At 45.4% G+C, this 26,132-nt stretch overlaps 1 protein-coding gene across 13 annotated transcripts in view; it reads left to right on the top strand.

Annotated features, from left to right (window-relative positions):
* LOC138582484 (uncharacterized) overlaps positions 1-26,132 on the top strand; it is a 451,229-nt gene that overhangs the window by 88,720 nt on the left and 336,377 nt on the right. For all 13 annotated transcript variants that reach the window (XM_069653811.1, XM_069653815.1, XM_069653819.1 and 10 more), the window contains exon 8: positions 7,268-7,321. In XM_069653811.1, coding sequence (XP_069509912.1) covers positions 7,268-7,321 — 54 coding nt within the window. The remainder of the gene's footprint in view (positions 1-7,267; positions 7,322-26,132) is intronic.

Raw genomic sequence — 26,132 nt, forward strand, 5'->3', positions numbered from 1 at the left:
CATATGTACATTAAGGTTAGTTACAGTCAGTAGTGCTAAAGTGTAAGAGGAAGCATATGTCATATCCATTTACATGTATTAGCGCACACTGGCATTCACACTTTCCATTTCGAATGCCATTGCACGCAGCATTTGACATTTATTGTATTAGCCCACAATGGAATTCACATGTTCCATTTTCGAATGCCATTGCACGCAACATTTGACAGTTGGAGATGTTGTCATATGATTACTAGTTCCTCAGCCTACATGAATATTGGGGTCTTTCTGGCCCATAAACCTCTTTATTTATTAATGCAAAGGTGTGCAGCCTCTTTATTACAACAAGTGTTTATGGCAATCTTTGTATGATGGGTATGTGTCCCGTTTAGGCAGGTTTATGCCACTGGAAACTGCTAGAGAGGCTCCAGTCAAGCTTAGGCTCCAAGAGCGCCACAGGCAAGCACCAGTGTTGGCATTGCTGGCACCTCTGGGTGAACTATAGTAAAACAAAAGGGGTGATGGCTGGATGGTTTCGAATTGATCCTAACCTCTGGGCGTTGCTCTGGGCAACCCTCCAGACCATCGTTCTTCACTTGTCAAGCCATTCTAAAAGGGAAAAGACCATATGCAAATCAGGAGTGCCCCCCACACCTCACCAAAAGGGGCAGTCCAGCCCTAACTGCTTGGTCACATCCCTTCTGCATGAGGCCAAAAGCATCCCCAAACATGTTTCGCCTCATTAGTGAGGGGTAGTTTGGGTCTCTAGGCCCAGCAGTCACGGGACCCACATCTGGGCATACCCGTCCTACTCAGAGTGACTATAGAAGAACAAAAGAGGTGAGGGCTGGAAGGTTTGGAATTAATCTTAACCTCATGGTGAACTCCAGTGCTCAGGGGCATCATCAACGTGCAGCACGCCCGGTATGTTGTGAGGGTGGGAGTATGCTGTTTCTTCAAATTGGAGTCAACGTAAAAGAGCAAAAAACTCCTGCAAATCAAAAAAATGAATTACTACATGTGTCAGGGGGAAGGCTTAGTGGGTCAGAATGGAATGAGATCTACAGAAGGTTATTGAGAGCGCAATGCCCCCCTTGATAAAAACAAGTGATGAGGTAGGTAGAGGAAGACGCAGATTCAAAACTGGAGTGGTAGATGAAACCCTAATTCAAAGAAGAAGCATATATCTGTTAGTATGGTACCACAAGGAATTCCTGATGTTCATTATAGTTGCTGCAGGAGATTTCTGTTATATTTAGATGCACCTTTGAGTATAGCCTCTGTGATATACTCAGCTGCATTTCTGAGTACATCCACTGGGTCATATTTCGCTGCATTGTTCAGTTTAGCCACTGTGTTATACTTAGCTGCATTTTTTAGTATATCCACTGGGTTATATTTAGCTGCATTCCTGAGTATAGGCACAGAGTTTCATTCAGCCGCAGTTTGAATATAGCCATTGTTTAGAATGTAGCATGCGCTTTGAATTTGTCCCCTTCTAAAGTCAGTTGCATATACGAAACCAAGAAAGCAGCCAGGGCACACAGGTACGTATCACACTCTATGCTTATGGAAGCTTGCCGAAGGCACGGTAACCCTCCCACGTGCATCTGCTATCATATACTATCCTACACTACCCTAACACACATTGCACAACACCTCTGCCTTAAAATTGCAGCTATCCCCCACGAAAAAAATCCAGTCCAGCTGTACACATAATGATTCTCCTGCTCTTGCATACTCGCCAGACTATCTCACAGCACCCATCCACATGCCAGCTTGACATGAGTAGCTAGCTGGGCCTTGGCTACCCCTTCCTATCTTCCTATTGGCAAAAATGCACACATGCATTCTAAACTCCTCTGCTGAATTTCCCATATATGGTCCTCCGAGGGTGTTCACCTTCAGCGCTTTGAGATCATACAAATGGGAAAAGGCGCTATACAAATGACAATTACATTACATCGCATTGCATAGATGCTGCCTGAGATGTTCCCCGCTGTAGTGTTTACCAATGCAGAACACTCTGTCAGAGAATCCTTTCCTTGATGAATAGGTCTATCCAGGCTTAGGCAAATATGTGTCTTGTGACAAATTGTCAATATCCCCAGAAAATAAAATGGTAAATTATCTAGAAACTGGTGGTTCATCAACATTCTCAGCTCAGTTGTGTGACTTCCACAAAAAAAGACACACCTGGTTATATCACCTGTCCATCCCCTGTCACGTGACGGGTGCCAGAAAGGATAGAATGATGGGAAAAGAGACCGAGCTAAACCGGCGGATCCAATGAAATTCAAAGGATATGAGAGGGAAACTCCCTTCCTAGCAGGGCTCAGGAGAGGAGGTGTATAATAAGAGCAGGATTGCTGGAAGGCAGTCTGCCGTCATCTGGAACTGGAAGAGGACGCATTGAGGAGATGGAGACACCCTCTGAATGCCAGTAAATGGGTGCTAGGTGGAGGAGCTGTTGCTTGAAGAACCTTCTGAGACCCTAAAAGTGCTTTACATTTGAGCAGTTCTTAGGAACCTAAAAAGGCACTTGAGACCTCACCTCATGCGCATTGAAAACTCTGTAGAGCACCTTGAACCTGAGCTGTGTTGATACCCCTAAAAAGTGGCTAGAAGCTGAAAGCAGTCTTGTAGATTTAGAACATCCATAGCGGTTGAGAGGGGCTCTGATATGCCAGACATAACACCTAGAACCTCACATGGGTGCTGAGACTTCTCTAAAAGACTCCAAGGATTGAGAGAGGTGTTGAGAAGTCGCAGCAAAGTGCCTTAAACCAGAGAGCAGCGCTACATATTCTGAAAGAGGTCTGAAACCTAGGAAGGACACTATGAAGTCTGAAAGATGCCTAGCACTTACGAGGGGCATTTTGAAGCTTTAGAAAGCACCTAGGACCAGAAAGTGGCACTGGGAATTTTGAACAGTGCCTTGCGCCAGAGCAGAGCATTGAGAAGCTTTGGAAGACTCCTAGAGCCTCAGGTCTTGGTCATCGTTAAGTCTTCTTTACCCTCCTGTAAGAGGTGTCCCGGGTAGCTTAGAAAGTGCCCAGCGCTTGAGCATGGTGATAAGTCTGGCAGTTGCCCAGAACCAGAGAGGGGTGTCGAGAATTATTAGAAAGGGACTAAAACCTGAAAGGGGTGGTAGGATACTGGAAAAGCTCTTAAAACATAGAGGAGGTGAGAAGTTTTGAAAGTGCCTAGAGCCTGAGAGGGGCACTAAAACCCCTGGAAGATATTCAGAACCCCAAGAGAAGTGTTGAGAAATGTTCACAGGTGTCTAGAGAATGAGAGTGCTGCCTTGAGGTGTGTAAGACACCTTTCACCTGAGAGAGGCATTCAGAAATGAAAGAAGAGCCTGAGAGAAGAGCTAGGGAATCTGAGGATCGACGCAGAAATTGTCGTAAACTTGTGAAGAAGTTGAGTAACCAAGTAGAGGCCGGCGATCTCGAGAAATGTGTACAGCGTGTTGTATCTGAATAAAGGGATGCAACCCCTTTAAGAGACACACACACACACCAGGGCAGGAAGAGGGCGGAAGGGGAGGGACAAAGGGAGGGGGAGGCAGTTGAGTTATGTAAGGTATTAAAGAAGGTTGGAATGATCAATGGCTCCGAGTGTTATTAATGAGGACTTGAATGATTGAGCGAGGGATCTTACCCCCAACACAGCGGTGGAAAATCTGACTCTTGGAGTCATTCTCAGAGATTGAGGAGAAACGTAACTATCTACGAACAGCTTGGACTTACATAATGACAAAGAATGACATTTTGAGACTAAGGCCTGATTCATGGAAGCGTTTTATAATGGGGCACTCCCATTGAAAAACTCTATGGGCCTCATTCTGAGTATGGAGGTAATCATGGCGCTATTAGCGCCATGACTACCTCCAATACCGGTACCGAGTTCGCCCTCGCTCAATGGGGACTTACCGGTCTATTCCGACCTCTGCGGGACGGATAACTCCCCATTGAAAAAGCAATTTCCCATTCCCATTTGAGCCCCCACAGAGCTCAATGGGAAGGCGTTAATAATGGTACCGCAAATTGCGGTACCGTTATTAGCTCTAAAGTCCCTTGACGGGTCCCATCCTTAACGCCTGATAAAACCAGGCGTTAAGGAAGGGACCCACTAAGGGAACTCAGAATAGGGCGCAAAGGGATCCCTTTGCGCCCAACTCGTAATGAGGCCCTATGTGAATCAGGCCCTAAGCACCTTTTGGAAATAGGAATTTATTTTCCAGTTACGTATCTGGAGAAATTGCTGAAACAGCAAAATAAGAGAAAACTTTAGAAAAGTGACAAAGCAACTGCACTTTTTTGTCCCCATCTTATTTTACAGGAACGTAAATGAAGAACGTAAGCAAATAGGATAGAGCGCTTTACTTGTTTTCAATTCACTTTCTTATGAAAATAGAATGGGGGAAAAATGCAGATAAACCTTTGCAGTTGATTTCTCGGATCTGCGTGATTTTTCCTTCACAGAAAAGTCAGTGACGGAAAGGTTTGAATGAGAATTGTACACACCTCAAAAGGTTCGTACATTTCCCATGCGAACATACACTGCAAACCCCTACATACCCACACCCCCACCCACACCCACAACACACCCACGACACCCCCCACCCACACCCTCAACACACCCCCACCCACACCCCCAACATAACCAAACCCTATTTACCTTTTCTTCACGTTGTGTCCCTGCGGCGGCAGTTCCTTTTCACTTCCGTGATTGGGGACCGGCGCCGCAGGGTCTTTTTCTTTTTTTTTTACGGGCAGCTGCAGGGGTTTCCCCCGCAATCCCCACTTACTATACTTTCAAGTATAGTGAGCGGGATGTAGCAGGGGACACCCCTGCAGCCCTTGTTTTTTTTTTAATCTGGTGTGCTGTGGGGGTGTCCCCTGCAGCACCCTGCTCACTATACTTCACAGTATAGTGAGCGGGGTGTTGCTGGGGACACCCCGCAGCCATCGTTTTTTGTTTTTTTCCCTTTGTTGGGTGTGCAGCGGGGGTGTGCCCCCCTAACCCCCGCTCACTATACTGTATAGTATGGTGAGCAGGGTGTTGCGGGGGTCACCCCCGCAGCCGCCCTAGTCTTTTTTTACTTACCTTAAATGCATGCGACCAAAGGTTTGTACTTTTGGTGTTCGAACCTTTGGTTGTATGCATTTTTCGGACTTTTTGTAGAGTCAGACCTTCTGAGCAAATCTCCAGCAACAATATCATTGCTGACTTTTCTTCAACAATTTTCTGGTTTTTGATAACTAGAAAATCTATTTCCAAGCACTTTATTTACTGTAAAACTTTTAATTAGTAATACATTTTTACAAATTGCGTGTACAAGTTCCTCAAAAGCAAATTGCAGTATTTTGCACATCCTTATTATTGACACCCTTGAGGGTGATTATTCCTGTACGTGTTTTGCATGTTTCTATAAAGATTTCATATATATTGCCAGGTTATTTGTGATGTGGTTCAGCACTTTAGATGTCATGTCTCTGTAATCCACTGTACTAGTTTAGCTGTTCAATGCGAACTATGAAGACAACATTGCACGTTGGATGTAAAACTAAAGATGGGGCTGGCTATGATGGGGTTTACTGGTTACATTGTAAAATGGCGAACCAGGAAAGCAGACCTCAAACCCCAGCTTGCACACATGGCCCTATCATTTGTGCCTGGGTAAATCACGTCTTCTCGCTGTGCCTTAATGTCCTTTGCTGCCACGATCCTATTCTCTATTCTGTGATTCGATTGAGATTGTTCAATATAAAGACGGTCACTCACACCTGAGGTTTTAATGGACCGCAGTCTTGCGGTTCTATGTCATATCATTGACAGTCGTACTTTCGAAAAAAATGTGCCGAAAATAGTCATCAACATTTTACACTTTTTATATTGGGGGTCCTGCCCTCCAAACTCTCCTCAACTCCCCCCCCACCGACCCCACCTATTTTTTTACTGTTCTCGACCCCCAACCCTTTATCTGCCCTTTCCCACTACCCCCACAAATTTCGAGGAGTTTTTTCCACAAAGTGTTTTCATAAAAACACCCGTCGAAAAAACGACTGTCGAAACAACATCGTACCGGCCGTGCTGCGTGTGTAGGGCCCTGAAGACACCTCTGGCATATGTTGCACTTTAGGAACGGGTCGAAGAAACCATAGTAACAAAAGGAATCCTTTATATAGGGCACGCTACCATCATAATGGCCTTTTATCCCACTCATGGCAATGGCAATTGTGAGCCACGATTTTCTCTTCACAGAAAAAACAAATAAAGAATATGTTTTGCCTAAAGGTGCAAGCATTGTAAGTCTGTGTTCACGTATCAATACTCCACACTTCGGCAGTAGTGCTCCACAGCTGTGTTTGTGTGCTTCATCGCACCCTAACAATGGGGTCAGGGTATTTCAACCCCCAAACCCCCACACCCGCCCAAATCTGAAAGTGTGATCTTGGAGGTGAAATGTGACATTTTATGTTTTTGCAAGATTGTTTCAACTCCTTGCTGAAATGTAATTCATTTAATAATGAAAAGAAACAGACGGCTCACTCAGCCAGTCACGTCGTTACTCACCAGTGCATGCCATATCAAGTAAGTCGCTGCTGTTTTAATAGTCCTGGGTCAGCTGGCCAATAATTAGGAACCCTGAATCCTATCTATATGTGTTATTTGCAGGGCTGATGGCGCAGCTATATATAGTTACATTTTCAAAAAAGACTGGGTTGAATCCAAGGGGGTAGAATGCCTAACACTCGATTTTAATAGCAGTTAAAAAAGGCAAACAGACTGAAGGATTTTATTCGAAAATGAACAAGTATTGCATTCAAGACCATCCCAATCTCTGCCCATTCAAAGTCGCGCCCACTCTCTTGCCTAACCCCCGCCCTCCTTTACATCCTGCCCAGCTGGGTCCCTTGCCTTGTGGCCCTTTGCCTTGAATCGCCACTGCCTGCGCCACAAGCGGGGCCCTAGGGGTGAGTGTGAACAACCAGTCAGGCAGGAGAGAAGTAGTCAAAGGCAATGGTGGCCCCAGTATTAATGGTTCCAATGAAGGAAAGTGCCTAGCACCCAGGGAAGCTGTGGTGTGTGTTCCCAGGGTGTGTTGGGAAGTGGGCCTGCATCTGGGAATCTAAAGCTGCTTTCCTGTTTGCCCGTTCCCTCCCCATCCTGGCACAGTACCAAAGTACCTCTTTTCTCTCAAGGTAAGTGGTCGGAAATAGGGATATAGCCACTTCACTAACATGCTTTCCTTTCGTTTTCATTCTTTTTATTACAGATGAGACCATTGACATCTCCACAAATGAAGCTAAGGACAACAAGGCTGGAGCAGGTGTGTGTTTGTGTACTTCCACTACCTCTGAGCAATTTTGTCGACATATATGTTATGTTATGTTATGTTATGTTATGTTATGTTATGTTATGTTATCAGAACTTGTAAATTTCAGCGGCCACCCAAAGGCATCATGGCGCTAGGAACCAAGGGAACAAACAGAAGCAGCAAACACATAAGAGGTAATACAGGATGGTCTTCAGGGCATGACGGAAGGACAGATGATTCTGTGTAACCCGCAGGGCGAGAGGACGGGAATTCCAAGCCTTTGCCACAGCCACCGATAAAGCATGCCCGCCAACTTGATTACATTATACCTACAATCAGGGTGCCATATTTCCTATTTTATTGTTTATAGCGCGAACCTGGCCCGTAGGCAGCAGAGCGCTTTACAGAGTTCGGGAGAAATGTGAGAAACCTGAAGGTGTCTCACCCGCTTCGTCCCTGGGGATCTGTCATCTAGGTGGCCAGGACACGGCCATCGCTTTTTGATCCAGTTCCTGGGGGTGGACTAGTGCGGGAGGATCACCTGGTGAGGGGTCTTTGGGGAGTGGAAGTAGGACATCAGATGGCCAGATGTGGTATCCCCTTCCCTGTAACACCTTTATCCCATTCTACCAAGTAGGATACTTAGGAACTGAATCCCCTCTTCCTACTTTCCCAACACAAACATTTTCTCACGGACAGCTCTCTACAAGAGAAAATGGACTAACAATCGAGCCGAATACCTGACATATCCCAATACAGTGGTCTGGCAATTACTGCTGATTATTACACAGACCTGACTTGCATTGCACCTCCCCACATGGATAAAAGGCAGCGCACAAAAGCACACTCTGAGCAAGGCAAAGCTGACGAGGAAGCAGCAGTTCCAAGATGACAGTTTAATACAAGCCGAAAGAGGCAAAACCGAAGAGGATTGCAAGGAGGGAAGTGCCCTTGACCTTTTCAACAAAAGACCGTTACCTTCATGAACCTTCGAGAATAGGAAATGTAAGACCAGGAATCAAGGCTGAAGAATCCTTCATTGTGTGTCGGAGGTACCTGGGCCTCTCCCTCATCGATAGTCAAGGTGGGGAGAATCGTTTACTGCCATGGTACTGTCCTTGTCTCCTACAACAAAGCAGTGCCAGTGAAGTCAGCACAGCCGGTGAGTTGGAGAGACTGATACAAGAGAACGGTGTATGAAGCATATGTGGCAAGCAACGCGAACACAATTAAACAGCAGATGAGTGATTGAAATTTGAAGCCAAGATACAATACCGTAGACAGACTGGTCTGACACCACATGGGTGCTCATTCGAAAGTCGCTGTTAGGTATCCAGCTGAAAGGTGACAAATGTGAAGAGTGATAAAGAATTGTGAAAACAAAGTGGTCCTGCAACAGGTCAAGCAAAACCCTGTGCACATTCGAAAGTCTTCGATAGTTGATGAAAAAGTATATGAAGTTGGTCCCAGCCCAGCGGAGGGAGATCAGCTAAAAGCTTTTGGTTAAAGCAAGTTTGTGTAAAGTTATATTGGAAATAATCCAAGCCCGGCGGAGGGAGACTAATTGAACATTGTGTTAAAAGGGATCTGAGCCCGATTGAGGGGGATCCAAAATCTGTGCCGACTAAGGTGGATCCGAGATCTGAGCACGACTAAGGGGGATCCGGGGTGAACTGTAAGTCACCCGAGAAAGAATATCCTATGAGAAATTGGATGCATGAATAATTTACAAACATTGTGTTGAGAGGATCTGAGCCCGGCTGAGGGAGATCCGAGGTGAATAGTGAATCGCTTAGGAAATGGAGTACTTGTGAAAATCTGAAAGAGGAAAGAACTTATCGTTTGTTTGTCGCATCAGACCCTCTGAATGAAGAGACTTTCAAAACGTGGGGAAGGGAGGCCAACAGCCTGAACATCCTGACATATCATTTTGTGAACACTTTCTTTTTTGTAACATTGTTTGCCATACTATTTGTATTTAGAGGTAAGGATTGGCAATAGGTTTATTAGTATAGGCCCTTTTATTTTGACAAGACACTACTAGGACTGTATTATTATTATTTGATGGTCGTAGCTTGCTCTCATCTGTAGATTTAGGATTAGACAGGCATTTTTCAAACCCTTTTTTAAAGTTTAATAAACACCCTTGAACTGTTGTCACTTGTGTCTGTCTTACTGTTGATACCATGACTTCCTTACAGAACCCAGAGGTTAGCGTTGCGCTAGCATTTTTAACTGTAATGTAGTATTGTGGGGGAATGTCAGGGTTTCAGTCCTAGGGGAGGACTCAAAAGAGCCATGTCTTCACGATTTTGTGGAGCTGCCTGATGGAAGGGGCAGTATGAGCTTCAGGGGGAGTGAGTTCCAGATGGATGTGGCATAGCAGAAGAAGGACTGCTTTCTGGTCCTTTTCTTACGGGAAATCGTGACTCTAAGATTTTGATGACTGAGCTAAAGGAGGTGCAGGAACCTCCTGAGATACAGAGTTTGGCTGCCAGGTAAAATGGGTTTCCCTTGGAGACTGTGTTGTATGTGATGCATGCGGTTTTAAAGAGAATCCTTGCAGCCAGGGGGAGCCAGTGGAGATCACGTAGGATGGGAGTGATGTGGTCTAATCTACAGACACCCACAATAAGACATGCTGCACCGTGGTGGGTAGCTTTGAGGGGAGCCAGGTACATGTTTGGTAGCCTGGTGAGGAGGGCGTTACCCCGTCAACGTGTGAGATGACCAGTTCCTAAACTACTGTATGGAAGTTAGCGGGTGGGATGAAGGGTTTGATTTCCTAAGTGTGGAGATTTGAAGCCAGGCAGTGTGGGTTTTCTTGGCCACATGCCTTTGGAGGGAGAGACTGCTATCGACAATGAATCCTAGGGGGTGAATCCATCTAGGTTCATGTGTAGAACTAGTTTATGGTGATCTGTTGTTTGAGAGGGCCTATAAGGACAAACTCAGGTTTAGTGGGGTTGAGTTTTAGGTAGGCAGATGACATCCAGGTCTGGATGGTGTCCAAGCAGCGGTTGAGATGAGAGGGCCAGTAACCTTAAGGCATAGCTGCGTGTCATCAGTGTACTGGTGGATGGAGATGCTGGGGTCGTTTAAGAAGTTTCCCAGGGGCTCCATATAAAGTTTGAAGATTACGTGTGAGAGAATGGAGCCCTGCGGCACGCTGCAAGATACTGGTAGGCGTTTGGACCTGAACTGCCCCATTTTGACAGCTTGGAATCTGTTGGCGAGGTATGAGAAGAACCAGTCAAGGATTTTTCCTGTGAGGCCCATTCTGGTTGTGAGGAGCGAGATGAGCGTGGGGTTGAGGAGGACGAGGAGGCAAGAGTCACCTCTGTCTGAAAGATGTAGTGCGTAGTCTTTCACCTGAATTGTGGCAGTTTCTGTGCTACATTTGGGGCAGAACCCTTATTGGAACTTGCTGTGAAGGCTGAGTTGATCGATTTTGGACAGCAATTGATTGGCTATGGCTTTTCAATGAGTTTCCCTATGAAAGGGAGGCTTGTGACGGGTCTGTAGTTTGCTAGGTCATCAGGATCGAGTGAGGGATTTTTCAAGAGGGGGCGAATTAGCTCTGTTTTTGGAGAGTCTGGGAAAGAGCCTTTAGCGAGCGAGGCAAAGACGATATTAAGGAGTGTGTTGAGGGTGCAGCCTTGGAGCTGTTTGATGATGGAGGATGGGAGGAGATCGTCTCAGTAGGCTTTGGGTTTGAGGGATGTAAGGGTGTCAAAGAGATCTTTAATGGAGAGAGGGGTGAAGTCTGACCAACGGGGGAGTTCCCGGTACAGGGTGGGGGCTGGCTCCTTGGAGGCCTTTGCAGAGTCGACAGAGTCCTTGATTTTGGCAATATTATCAAGGAAGAAGCTGTTAATGCTATTGCATTTCTCCTGCGAAGCTGAGACCTCAGTGTCCGGAGTGTCTGACAATGTCAAAGAGGCTTCTGTTCCTGTTAGGAGAACCCTCAATTGCGATGGCCTAATATGCTGATTTGGCATCAGTAATCAGCTTTTTACGTAAGATTTGCAGGGTTTTGCGTGAGGAAAGATCCTCCGGGTGGCAGTGTTTACGCCACCCTTTTTCCACCAGTCTGATTGCCCTTTTGTTGGCCCGAGGTCAGGAGTGTACCAGGGGGCAGATGGTCTGGACTTGATCTGTGTAGTTTTTATCGGGTGTGGGTCAGTGGCGTTAAAAGAGAAGACTTTGAGGAGGTCCTGTGGAGGGGACAGTGGCCAGAGCTAGCTCAAGGTGGTCCACAGGGAAGAGTTTGAAGGAGTAGCAGATGATTTCAGGGCATGCAGCCTGTCCCTTATGGGGATGTTCATGGTGTTGTAGGGTCAGAGGGATTGCCAGGTGGTCAGATCAGTCCGAGGGGATGGGGTTGGCACAGGAAAGGAGTGCAGAAGGTGTGTAGATGAGGTTGAGATTGTGCCCTCCTGTGTGCGTTGGAGAGAAGATGATTTGGTGGAGGTTGCACGAATTGGCTAGTGCATAGAGTGGGTCACATAGGTGTTCAGAGGGTGGGGTCTCTGGGGTGTTGAAGTCCCTGAGGAGGATGTTGCTGGAGTGTGTGATTGATGCTGATGAGATGAGGTTGGTGAGGTCCTCTATGAACAACCCGTTCCCTTGGGGGGTTATATGAGATGGATTGTGATTGGGTCCTTGTGGGACAGGGGGAATCAACATGACAGGGATTCAAATGAGGGTGAGGGTGCGGATAGCAGGACTGTGCAGGCTAAGTCTGTATGTACTAGGAGGAGGGGGTGAACCATGTTTCTGTGTTGAAGACAGCGTCAACAGTACTCTCGGTGATTAGATCAGCAATGTAAACAGCGTGGGCTATGGCCAGCCAGGCGTTTACCAGCATAATGGGCCGGGAGCACATAATGTAAGGGTGTTGTTGTGGGTAGCACGGTACGGTGATAAGGTTGGATATGATAGCCATTCATGGCAGCCTAGGGAGCACTGGTGCGTGGCCCTTGGAGATTGTGGGGTTAGGCTGTGGATGGATGAGACACATGGTGATGTCTAGATGTCTATTGGAGGATTTGAGGGGAGGCGTGGTTGACCCTGGACCCTGCCATGAACTAACAGGCAAAAACAGGGAGTGTCCTTGTCCTCGTACGTCCTTATCCGAGGACGGCCTGCGCCGAGTTTCTGTGATGAAGATCGCGTCAACAGTACTCTCAGTGATTAGATCAGCAATGTCGACAGCGTGGGCTATGGCCGGCCAGGCGTTTACCAGCATAATGGGCCGGGAGCACATAATGTAAGGGTGTTGTTGTGGGTAGCGGGGTACAGTCATAAGGTTGGATATGATAGCCATTCGTGGCAGCCTAGGGAGCACTGGTGCGTGGCCCTTGGAGATTTTGGGGTTAGGCTGTGGATGGATGAGACACATGGTAATGTCTAGATGTCTATTGGAGGATTTGAGGGGAGGCGTGGTTGACCCTGGACCCTGCCATGCACTAACAGGCAAAAAAAGGGAGTGTCCTTGTCCTCGTACGTCCTTATCCGAGGACGCCATGCGCCGAGGACACCTAGGTGAAATCGAGGCTTAAGTAAAAAAGCTGGAAAAAGAGCGGCAAAACCAGAAGCTTACCAGTGATTGACAGGTGGGAGGCCATACATGCCTAACTTCTGCAGACCACTAAAACAGCCATTTTGGTGTCATATTTCCATGTTCCAAATACCATGATTATTTTTGTTAAAAAAAAAAAATAAGAAAAGTCCTAATTTATTTACTCCCTACCACTGTTTACTTAGCTCAGTTTATTATGTGATACAACATTGTAGAGAAACCTGATCCTACAAATAATGGAGCCCTCCAAGGTCCTTCTCTCACCAGAATTCTTTAAAATCTATTTGTGCCTGCATAGATAATCCGAAGCTGGACTTCACATCTGTGCTGATTGTTTTCAACTCGTTGTGTGTGTATGTGTGTGTATGTGTGTGTGTAGTTGTAACATTCACAATTCTTCCAGCAATATCACCTTGGAAATGTTTGCCAATAGTCCATCCAGCAGACCATGATTCCACCACAAAATGTACTAATTTAAGGCTTTCCTTGAACCTAGCACCAACACTAGCACCTGGTGAAGCCCCTCCTCTTCCTGTGGGGTTAAAAGATTAAGAACCATATCACAGTAAACCTGATGGCTCAATACTGGTTACCCCTCCAGGTGCACATTATCTACAAGACCTGTTGATTCACACGTAATGTAGCGATGCCAATGTCAACACGTTACCTGGCAGACAGGCTCAACGCCTCAGGAAGGCACAGCATGGCAGGGCCAAGCTTCAAATTCATAGCGGCAAAAAAGAGAAGGCTACAAGATACGCCTTCTTTTGCTATGCCCTAGATCGAAACAATATGCAGTCAGACACCTAGTTGTCGACCAGAAAGAACAACTTGTTCCCCATTAGCCATTGCCACATCTCTCCCAACCCCTGATAAAACCCTTGTTTTGTATATCAGCTGGAATTGCTCCCTCAGATGTCCCTTCCCACGAACTAGCTCATTATCCTATGATCCAGCCTGAAAAATGCTCAATTTCCCCCCAGCTAGGATCATGGATACCATATGCCAAATACACATTTTTGTCGACCCATCAGCATCCATGGATTGTTCTTCATGGCTCTGTGTCTGCATTAGGACCTAGCAGTCTCTGCATCCTTGGACTGGTCACCTTGCAGGGATACCTCAGTGTTCATTCATTATCTCCTAGTTGCCTGAACAAACACCTGCTTGCAAGTGGCCCTCTCCATGTAGCTGCACAGCTGTTGTGAACTATTTCCTCCATCCACACCCTGCATACATACACACTCTGCCTCATTGCCATCTGGGCGAGCCCCTGCATCCACGTGTTGCTTTGCTTGTGGGGCGATAATCGTGTTCACCTGAACGAACTATGCTCCTATTGATCATAAATTAGTTTCCATAAAAGTCGCATCATCCATTGATTCATAGCTCCTTTTAGGGACAGCTCTGGTCACAAACTAGTGCTTTCCTCTCTCTACAGACAATGGCTGGGGTGGGGCAAAGTGGAGCACACTTACCCGATACCCTGCTGCATGTGGTGGCTATGGACCCATCATGCGCTTATGAGGCAGTCACACCAGTACTCCAAACCTTGTCTTGCAGCCACAATCCTTGACACCAGCCCCAGCTGGGTCCTAAACACATGTGGTGAGAGTGAACCATGGTACGAGAAAGCAAGGCCTGTGCCACCCATCCTCATTGCAAAAACATATTAAGCACCACTGTTCACCATGCTAAGGATGAGCCGCCTGCATGCTACAACTAGCAAGGGTTACCCCAAAAGGATGTAAAATAATGCTGTCCAAGCTGATGTCGCATGAAGTGCAGCAATATCTAGGAGAGCATGGGATAAAGAATTGTAGAGCAGCATTGAACAATCCGAGAGCTAATGGGTTGGTAGAACGAGTAAACTAAATCATTAAAGAGTGCATACAGTTAGCACATGCAAATGAGATGAGTGGAGGAGGACGTGTGTGAAATGATGATAGCATGCAGAGATACCCCACATGTGGCAACAGAGTTGAGAGAATGAGAGGGCGACCAAGGAGATGCAAAGTGTACCTGCACTGGATGCATGAACAAAAATATGGTGTGAAGAATAAGAGAACTATCAGAGAAAGTATCAAACTATACCAGAGCAAATATGAGAGAGGAGGCAACCAAGAAAAGGTTAAGAGGGGCAGAGCAGTACGTGTGGGTGACATTGTGATGGTGAGGAAACCATACAGAGACCAAAAAGGATACTCAAAATATTATGAACCCAATGTCTTCATGACACTAACATCTCCTATTTCCAATCCTGTCCTGTAAAATAAGGGTTGAGATGTGTCGTTGCAAACTAAAACATTTCTTTCATTAGGAGCTGTTGAGCTTGTCAGAGAAACCCCAAAAGGCCAGAATTTATTCTTTATTTAATAGCCCTCAAGTAATGAGTGGAAATAGTCTTGATCTCTCAGATCTATGCTAAGTTCACTAAATTGAGGCACTTTAAATGGTTTACTGCTGCTAGATTTATGTCTTTTGAAACTGGGGGACTATATGTTCTACTGATGTTCAGGATGATTCCATGTAAATCAGGATCACGGGACGTACCTAAGACTTACGTTTTATTTTTAATTGCAAACCAGCCACAAAGGTGTGAGAGCACTATGCAGATATCATGTCAACATAAAGAGCAGAATTACAAAAAGTGATAGTGTTCATTCTTTCAAAACACATCAACATAAATGGCCTGATTCATGGAATTATTTGTGCAGAAAATAGAGAACTTGCATGACAAACTGCGTGTGTAATCCTGTTTGTCGATCCAAGTCATCGAATGCACAGGATTTGCCTTGGATTTGCATGGATTTCGCGGCAGCCCGGCACGCCCCTGTGAACAGACAAGTGCCTGGCACGAGACACCATGCAGAGTGTGGGCGTGGCATGCGCAGAGGGCAGTAAAGGGGGCGGAACACAGCAAATGGGGAAGAACATACAAAAAAGTGGGCATTACAAGGGACGGCCCGCAGGTACTCCATTGCACACACACTATTTTGCAGAACAATACGTATTCAGGGATCTGACCGTGCAACCTCCCTGCAGGGAAATGGCCACGCAAAGCCCTCATACTATCCCCCACCGAAAGCAGGCATACAGACACTTGCGCATAGGAATCACCATGCAGAGGTAAGATCAGGTCGGATTTAGGGGTGCTTGCATGCAGCCGGGGTTCCGATCTAACTTAGGGGTGCTCGTACATAGTGTAGCAGGTGCAGGAACGGTTTACTGGGGTTCATATGCAGATTTTCAGAATTTTACCAGAGTTACAATAAATTGTACCCATGTTGTCGGGGCGCAGGGTCCCTGAGATGCAGGCCTGCTCACTGTTCTGACGGTGAATGTATTCACTCCCGGGGAGCATGCAAAGGTGGCTGTTTCTGGCTTTTTCTGATTAGCGAGGGGGCATGTTGGACGCATTTCAGCCCCGACTTGCATATATTGTTACTTTGCGCAAACAACTCCATGAAAATGCAGAGCATGCAGAAAAGCTTCTGCGTGCAGGTTCGCGCAGTGACGTTCTCGGCACGCAGGCATTGCAGGACTTCTGTGCACTTTTCCATGAATTGGGCCATAAACCTATAAAAAGAACTGGTACAATAAGAGAACAGATTGGTCCATTGTTCATTTGAGGAAAACAAAGGGTTCCTGTGAAAAAGTGTCCAGGATCTGTAAACATGTATACATTGATGGATGCAACATGGAAGAAGTGTGAGTAGCACTGACCTAAAGAACATGTATCCAAATTAAATGAGGGTGGAGAGAAAACTATGCCATTCAAGCATTGCTTAAATGAAATCTGTACAACATAGTATGGGGATAAAGAAACTCAGTGTCCAAAGCTGCATGGTGCAGAAGTACGTAAAAGGAATTGGTATGGTTAATGGCAGTGGGCTCAGTGAGGGTCTGCAATGACCTTGATGGAGGGTTTTGCTATAGATAAGCTTGGATGATGTTGATGTTGATATTAAAGGTATTTGTACCACGCACTGTCACCAATGACAGTTGGTCCCCAGGCGCTCAGGCGGATCTGCAAGTGAGAAGGAGGGGTGGGTTACTTGGGTGAAGAGGGAGTAGGATAGTGAGAGAAGTGGTGTTCTGTTGGCAGCTTCATTTCGGTTTTCACTGTGCGCTAAGCGTGGGTGTGAGTATCAGATCGATGTCAGTCCTGGTGTGCTGTTGGGGCGGCTTATGTATTTTTTGTTTGGTGTTGTGGTGTGGTGAAGTGTGTGCAGTTTGCTGTGCGGGAGGTGGTTGTTTGGGTTTTTGTGTGAGTTAAGTATGCATAATTTTGAGCTTTTAGGTTAGTGGGTTATATGTCTCTCAACTAACATTCACAATTTGGCTCAATACCTAGATTTGAGAGTCCTGTATAGTGGGAGAGAGGCATAGTTTTCACAATACAGTAGGTTTTCATAATGTAATACAGTAGGTTTCTGTAATATAGCAGACATAGATGGTTTGTTACACCTAGATTTGAGAGTACTATAAAGTGGGAGGTTGTTAAAATTGACAATTCCCTAAGGGAGCGATGCAGTTTAACATTCAAGGTTTTATCTTAATAATCACAGTTCCATCCCAATGTGGCACTATCTAGATGTGGCACAAGGTAAATGAACAGTTCCCCAAGAGTGTGAGGCAGGCTAGTGTTCACGGCACTGTCCTAGTGTAGCTTGGTTAATAATTCAACAATCTTCACCCATTGTGGAGCTTGTTAGTAATAGAAGCCTATCCAATCCAGCCTATTCTGAGGTAAGGTACAGTGGTCGGGCTTTCTGGAGTAGAGTGATTGCCCAACTCCCCACCCATGCCACACTTACCTTGGTAGTTGCTTCTGGTTGATGGCTGGCCACTGGCTTCCCCTGCTGACACCTGCAGACACAATCTGGAGCCGCCTCTGTAGGAGCCGCCCTTTGCCTTGAGGCCCTTAGCCGTAGGGGCTGCGCCAATCAGGTTGCAGGGGAGGTCTGGGAGGCGGGATATGACCGGAGGTGGAAGCGGCCTGAGGCTATTAACCCTGCCACGCTCCACATGCTTTTCCCAATTTAAAGGCTCACAAAAATCATGTGATAGAGAAGAAGCAAGGGAGGAGCAAGAATGGCTGCTTATTAGTGTTTGCCTGCCAGGCAATATCCTGAAAATGAATGTTTTCAATTCATAATGGTATGTCATTATGTATGGAGTAGGAGGGGAAGGGTTTCGAATTCTAGGCACACTTCCCCAAACAGCTTTCTTCAATGTTTGGCTTTTCATGAAGTTTGGGATTTCCGTAGGTAATTCCAGTTTGCTGGGTAGTACTTGGGAACCTCCTGAAAATGTATAATTTGCCCACCAGGTATTTTGTGGAGTATAAGATCTTGAATTAAGATATGGATTCTATTGGGGGTCTGGGGTCAGCAGGGAAGTAAGACTAGGGCCCTGGTGATATGATTCTATCACTGCGTCCCTGAGAGGGATATTGCGGCAGCCTAGAAAGCCATGATGATATTTTTAGGAAGGCCTAGTAACAGAGTATTGATGTCATATTAAGTTTTAGCCTGTCATTTGATGATGAATTCCGGACTACAATCTTCTTCATGGGGGGGCTGGGAGGGGTGTCCCTTCCAGCGACTTTCTCCTCAAAATATCTATCAACCGATTTTCGGGAGCATTTTTGGAGAGTCATCGCCATGGCTTATAAACTCACAAGATATTGCACATCAATCTCCTAGAACTGAAGGTATTTTTTTCCAGAGCTCAAATCCTTTCGATTCACCAGGAAAGATTGTTAGGTCCCCACAGACACAACGTGAATGTTTAACATCTAAAAAGAGGACAACACTCTCCCCTCAACTCTTTGCTGGCTGCCAAGGGAAACATGCGTAGGCGCCGTAACGCAAAGCGTTTTCTGATGGATTCCTTGCAAGAGTTTGGGAGGCCGCCACCCCCAGTATGCTGCTCCTCACAAGGCTGAACTCTCCTCGCGCACTCTGCTTGCATGGATATTCCTTGTGGGCCCACCCCAGACTCGGCAGCTTCTCTCTCAGCAGAAGGCATTCACTTGCTGCCTCTCGCGGATTTCCCAAGGCTGGAATATTTGGCGAGCGGTTGACGGATGGATTCTCCCTTTGACTTTTCTGAACAAAATATTAGGATTAGGCATGCGCCCAGGAAAGACACTAGTGATGAACAGTATAAAAGCAAGTGGTTGAAATATTGCTGCTGAGCGTTCAAACGAAGACCAACGCCTGCCCTTCACATCTTGCCGGAAGTGACCTGAAACCGGATTCTTGGAATCAATATTTATCAGCCAACGATGAACGCAACTTGCTGCAGAAGGCTCGATCCCATATTTAAAGTAAAGGAAAGACATCGGGTCTCATTACAAGTTTGCCGGTCCAGTAACAATGGTACCGGTAAGCTTGCTGGTACTGCTCTTACCGGACCGGCAAACTACGAGTTCTGCTCGCGGGTGCCTTTTCTCCCACCAGTGCTGACCTGAGAGGCGGACCGGCACCTGCGAACAGACCATGTCGGATGCACCGGCACCATTCGTGAATGGTGCCGGTGCATCTGGCCTCCCCATTCCCATTCGAGCCCTATGGGGCTATAGGGCTATGGGGCTCGAATGGGAATGGGGAGCATTTTCTTCCGTTACACAGGAATGGGCAATTACCGGGTCCGGCGGGGCCGTAATGACCCAGTAATTGCCCATTCCCGGGCGCCGGAAAAAAAATTATACCAGCGGCAGCCGTGCAGGTTTTACCGGCAAAGCTACCTCCATTCTCATAATGAGGCCCAATTTGACGGAGTATTGCATTTATACTTTCGCATAAGGACTCCACCTGCTAAATGCACTCAAACATGGTTCTGGAGTGCATCCTTTTCTTTTGCGTTGTCATATTTGGAACTGTAATCAGTATTTGTATGTCATTGAATTTATACAGAGCTTTCGCCAAACCATTTAACAAATAGAATCAACAGCATAAATTAATAAAAGAAAATGACAAGTCATGAACCAGACAAGAGACATCTGATCGGCAACCCCTAACTTTCTTTTTGGACTCTTTTCTACCGGACTTGGTTTGTCTTATCTGTAACAAGCACCTGGATGCCTGTGGGTTTAGTGCGCTTAATAAATGAATAAAATTATAGTAAATAAATACATTAAGCATTATAGAGACGAGGAGAGACGAGGCAGGATTCTGGAAGACACGAAGGGGAGTAGTAGTGCTTATATGAAGTAGCAAGGGGTTCGTTCCAGGCTTTAGGGGCCAGTAAAGTACAAGATAAAAATGGGAAGCAGCAAAAGGGGTTTTAGGGACAGAGAGAAGATAGAGGGATTGGGAGTGAAGGGAACAGGGAAGGGAGTAAAAGGAGACTAGAGAAGAGAGATAGGGAGGAGCAAGGCCATGAAGACAATCAAAAACAATGCAAGGAAAGTGAAAAAAAAGGTAGAAATCAAAAGAAAGTAAAAAAGCAGAGAGAAGAGAAGGAGTGATAGAGGACCGGGGGAGTTCAAAGAGATAACACATAGCAGATTCAAAGACAGAATGCAGAGGGGCCAGACCAGTCAAAGGGAAACCAAGCAATAAGGCAGAGCAACAGTTAAGACGAGGAAAGATAGGAGAGACGATGAGAAGCTTATTAGCATGGATTGAGAGAAAAGGACGCCCCTGGCGAAGATGATGGAAGTGAAAACAGGCAATGAGGACAGTGTTTACGATGAGAGATAAAAAGAACAGAACACAGTTAACAGTGTCACGAAGATTGCAAGTGGAAGAATAAAAAGAAAGAAAAGTGGATGGAAGCAAAGACAAGTAGGAGAGCAGGAAGGCGAAAGAGATGAAGAAGGGAACTAAAGAACTTCTTTTTTGTTTTTGTTTAAGATGGGATAAGCGAGAGGCCATCCAGGACTGGATTGCTGAGAGACAGGATGAAAAAGAGGAGTGGAGAGAGATAGAGAAGGTGGCAAAGGAGAAAAAGAGTTGGTTGTCATCAGCGTGAAAGTGGCAGAAGAGATTGAAGGAACGTATGAGATCGGAAAGTGGAATAGTGTAGAGAGGGGACAGTAAAGCACCAAGAACCTAAGATTGGGGGGACACCCTGAAGCAGGGGACAAGAGGAATAAAGTTTATCGGCCCATGAAATAAAATACAGTTGATTGGAGAGATAAGACTGAACACCAGAACCAGAGAAACCTTTTAAGATACCATTGGTAGAAGCGATTACATCTTGCTATGAAGAAGTGAGCTTCACTCTTCCTTCTAAAGAGCCATTGACTGGTTTCCATAACGATGAGATGATGCTTTGCACTGTGCCCTCCTTCATTCCTAGGGTCATATTTGACTTTTTAAATTAATCATTCACTTTCTAAACTGGGGAGCTCAGCTGCAGCTACTTCTAAATTAGGCACATCCTCTTAAACTCAAGAAGAAATATCAATGTCCATCTTCAAAGGACAAAATCCTTTGGAGCATCCAAACCTATTTGATACCCATGACAGTGCTTCGGTGGCAGAGCTTGCATACCTATTATTGCATAAAGGATGGTTTCCTGCACTTGTCGATGCCTAGAAATTCATATAATCCAAATCTGGCTCATTCCACCACCTGCTAGACATCATTAGTGGCCTTCCAGAGCTAAGCTTTGCCATTTGCAGGGCAGTAAGGTGGGCTTCCTGCAATTTTCAGACATTACCCCCTGATTGCTTCCTCCAGGCATGATGCTTCATTATGCGAGGAAGTCATTCACAATCTTTTTACTCTTAGATCCTTGATCCCTGTAGGTTGTTTCAACCTCACATGTATTTCTCTATGAAAATGGCCTCAACCAAGTTGGGAAAGGGACAAATCAGATTCTAGAATATGGCTTTCACCCCCACTGTGGGGGACGGAGATGGCCTTTAAAGCCTGCCAGCCCGAGACCAGGTAGGCCAGAGCAAAACCACAGTCCCTTTTCCATTTCTATGGCGGTGGCAGGGAGACTGGAGGAGCACCAGTGCCGGAACACAAAGCTACGGACCAGCAGGTAAGTGGGGAGAGAGGAAGGGTGTGGGGAAGGGGTAGGGATTTTTGGGGGAGGGGTGGGGAGGCAACAGGGAGACAGTTCAAGGAGAGCGTCCTCTGGGGACACTGCCTCTTTGTCTCTGGGTTTGTGAAGCCATCTATTGAAGTCACTCACCAACATGGTAGAGCAGTTCGGACCGGGAGTGGTTTTTAAGGTCTGTAGCAAGTCCTCATTAAAGATCCCCATTTCATGTGACCGACGGTACACCACGATACGAATGAAACTGGTACGGGGGTCTCATCCTGGATAAGTCCCTAATGCAGGGCCTGCTTTGTGAATGAGGTACTAGTCGCCAGCTTCCAGAGATATCTGATTTCCTGTCCTAACCTGGATAGGTTCATATATCAGGGCCTGCTGTGAGAATGAGGTACTAGTTTCCAGCTTCCACAGATATCTGAACCCCTCTCCTATCCTGGATAAGTCCCTATATCAGGGCCTGCTGCGTGATTGAGTTACTAGTCTCCATCTTCCAGAGATATCTGATTAGGTGTCCTATCCTGAATAAGTCCCTATATTAGGGTCTGATGTGTGCATGAGGTACTAGTTGCCAGCTTCCAGAGATATCTTGTTTCCTGTCCTATCCTGGATAGGCTCATACATCAAGGCCTGCTGTGTGAATGAGGTACTAGTCACCAGCTTCCAGAGATATCTGATTTCCTGTCCTAACCTGGATAGGTTCATATATCAGGGCCTGCTGTGTGAAGGAGGTACTAGTTGCCAGCTCCCAGGGATATCTGCCCTATTCTGGATATGTCCCTATATCAGGGCCTGCTGTGTGAAGGAGGTACTAGTTGCCTGCTCCCAGGGATATCTGCCCTATTCTGGGTAAGTCCCTATATAAGGGCCTGCTGTGTGAAGGAGGTACTAGTTGCCAGCTCCCAGGGATATCTGCCCTATTCTGGATAAGTCCCTATATCAGGGCCTGCTGTGTGAAGGAGGTACGAGTTGCCAGCTTCCATTGTCTTCATCTTCTCTTCATTATTTGTCTTCATCTTCTCTTCTTTCTGCTTTTTCTTCAGAATCCAAATCTTTGTGACCCCCCCAGGTGACCTGCATTCTTTATATGTTCATCCACACTCCAGGTAACGTGACAGCACTCTCCAGATAGTGGACAGAATATCCAACATTCTACATATCTTTTATGATCCTTGTGATTATATAACGGACGTGCAAGGGGACTTTTCTTTATATTTTCTAAGGTACTTCCCTCATGCTGCATCTGCTCATCAGTTTCAGAGTCTATATCAATCATGATCATCATCCGAATAGCTTTTTTGGCTGTCTTAGGGCATTGTCCCTAGATGACCCTTATGAGACAGAATCCTAGCAACACCAACACTAGTATTGCTCCAAGTATTTTAAAAGCATTTACCAGCCAGGTTGGAATCCACGACAATAAGGATGAAAACCAATCATCTCCTGCTGTCTCATCAGCTCCATCCTCCATTTTCATATGCAGAGTCATCAGCATAGTTATTGCCTCTGTCAGGGTTTCATGTCCTCAATCATGAGATGGTGTGAACGTACAGCAAGATGGCCCAATCTTGGCGCACACGCCTCCTTCCATTGCTGTAATCAGGTCTAGGACATATCTGTTCTGGAGGGTCATCAGTCTGATGGCTCTCAATTCTTCTCTGATAGTAGTACATCATTTTATTGTTGCATTGATCATTTGCAGTAGCTCCCATCTTGTAATCTGCACCCAATTAGCATTTACTGCAGCTTGAAGTCCTGGCAAAAACATAGCTATAATTATCATTACCATCTTGCTGAACAGTTTATGCTCATCTGGAATATTTTCATAGGCCTCCATTTTTTTGCTGAGAACTAATTCTCTCTCTTCAGCCAGCGGAGTTTGGATGATCTCTTTTTCCTCTGGTGTTCATACATTTTTGGAAATTCATCAATATGGACGTCACTTTGGGGAATCACCAATGCTGGAACCTGTAGCATTAGTATAGAACATAGTGCTCCCGAATTCTTAGGCAACTGCATGTAAGACCTGGATCCACAGGCCCAATATCCATTAACACTACAGTTCCTCAATTCATTCCTGGGACTTCAATTATCTGTCTATATCCTTTGTAGTTCAGGTTCAGGCCATCATTCTTGAAGCATGTTGGGGCATTCCTTAGTGGTATAATGGATACTGGGCCTGCTTCGTTGTCGACCTATGTAAGTAACTTCGAGTGCTTAGCCCATGATTCCAGGCATTTGTGACCTACTATTTGCACTATGCTTGCAGATTCTTACTTCAATAAGTGTACAGAGCAAGCCAATAGTCCTTCTTTCCATCCAGTACTAGTGAAAACACGTCCATATATCACTAGCTCAGGTCTCTCTCCGCATCTTGGCTCTCCTGGTTTTTCAGTTATGTCTGACCAATTCATCTTCTCCATCTGGACAACTTGTATTTGTTCTCCAATCTGGGATAGATACATGCATTTCTTGCTTGTCCATCCTAGACCATTTTCCATCCTTCTCGTTTTCACATTGGTGTCTTCAGATGGGAATGCTAATTTTGATGGGTATCGTAACATAGCCCATTTTCCTTGAAATTGTCCTCTGGTTGTTCATGCTGCTGGATGACTGAGGCATTTTATATCATGTGCAGACATTTCTCTTGCAATAAATGTTCTTGTCCCATTCATGTCATGCAGTATCAGGGAACAAACATAACAGCTTAAGTCTGATGTTCTTTCTCCCACCTCTTTCATATGCTGATACCATAGATTATTCTTTAAATGAACTGAATTGTCATGATACTTATTTATATCTTCATGGTTGTCCCCAACACCCCTTTTAAATCAAAATAGACACCTAGTCATATTGTAAAACAGGCTCTCTGTACCTTTAGTGGGGATAATAATAGATGTTTCATGAACATCCTCCATATATGTATCACTTTTTTTTATAACACATTGAAATGTCATAATAACAAAGAGAAAAACACATATCATAATACCAAATGATATCACCATCTATATTCCATGAAAACTATTGACTTTCTGGATGGTAGTGAATCTCTGAAATTTCGAAACCTCTTCTCCATTTTGTGTTACTTTCGTATGAACATTTGCTATCTCCTTTTGAATCACTTGTATATCAGAAACTGTAATATAATTGGAATTATCTCTCTCCAAACTATACAAATATTCTTGGGAACTCTGAAAAACATAGTGATGTTTACTCCTCTTCATATCAGTGCTGGATAAAACTGTAATATGTAGGAACAAATATCATACAAGAGTGTGTGTATTTTCACTATGATAGGTAGCATACACGATGAGCAATACTCTTTTTTTTCTCTTCAAACTCTGGATTCTTCTCTCATTGTCTCTTTTATCTTATCTAAAAAGGTTCCAGGATAGCTGCAGGTCTATTTTCTCCTTATCGAATTTGGAATACATTAATCCCTAATCTAAAGAACTGATATGCTCGTTATTCTCTTTATCCTTGCTGCTGGCCATTGTATGAGTCAGCATGCGCGGAACTCCTTCTCTTGCTTCACTGCAGGCAGCTGCAGGAGTTGCCAGTGTTTCACCTTTATAGGGTTTGATATCGTGTAGATGCAGTCACACTCTTTGTCCCCTTAAATTCACAGCTGTGGGGATAACTTCTTCCACTTCATGTAGCCCCTCAAAGCGGGGCGTACTCCAGGTGCATACGAATTTGCGCACTAGCACCTGGTCACCTATACACAAACATGGGGGCTTTAGCAATTTTTCTGTTTCAACAGGTTGATTATCTTTATCACTTCTTTTTGATCCCTCCTTTCAGTTCTTGATCTATTGAGACATGAAAGAAATGCCTGCAGTCGTTGTTAGATAATCATGCATCTCATCACCTAATGCCCTTGCTACACTGTGGGCATCAGTTCTTACCCTAGTTGGAGGAATAAGTGGGGTTCTCATACAACATCCAGCCACCAACTCATGAGTAGTTAGATGGTGATATGAGCCAGGCTGATTTCTCAGGGCATATAGGACAAGTGGCAGGCAATGTAGTCATCCCTTTTTAAAAGTTATTTTGTGCTTCACTATCCGTTCCTTTAATAATCAATGTTTTCCCTCACAGACACCATTTGCCTGTGGGTGATAAGCAGAAGAAAATCTATGTTTTATTCTGAATAGGGGAACTATCTGTTCAAAGTGTAGAGGAGGAGCCAAGTATAACTACTCCAACCGGGCC

The sequence above is a fragment of the Ambystoma mexicanum genome, chromosome 3q, assembly GCF_040938575.1.
Source record: "Ambystoma mexicanum isolate Mex_15411 chromosome 3q, UKY_AmexF1_1, whole genome shotgun sequence".
Taxonomy (NCBI): Eukaryota; Metazoa; Chordata; class Amphibia; order Caudata; family Ambystomatidae; genus Ambystoma; species Ambystoma mexicanum.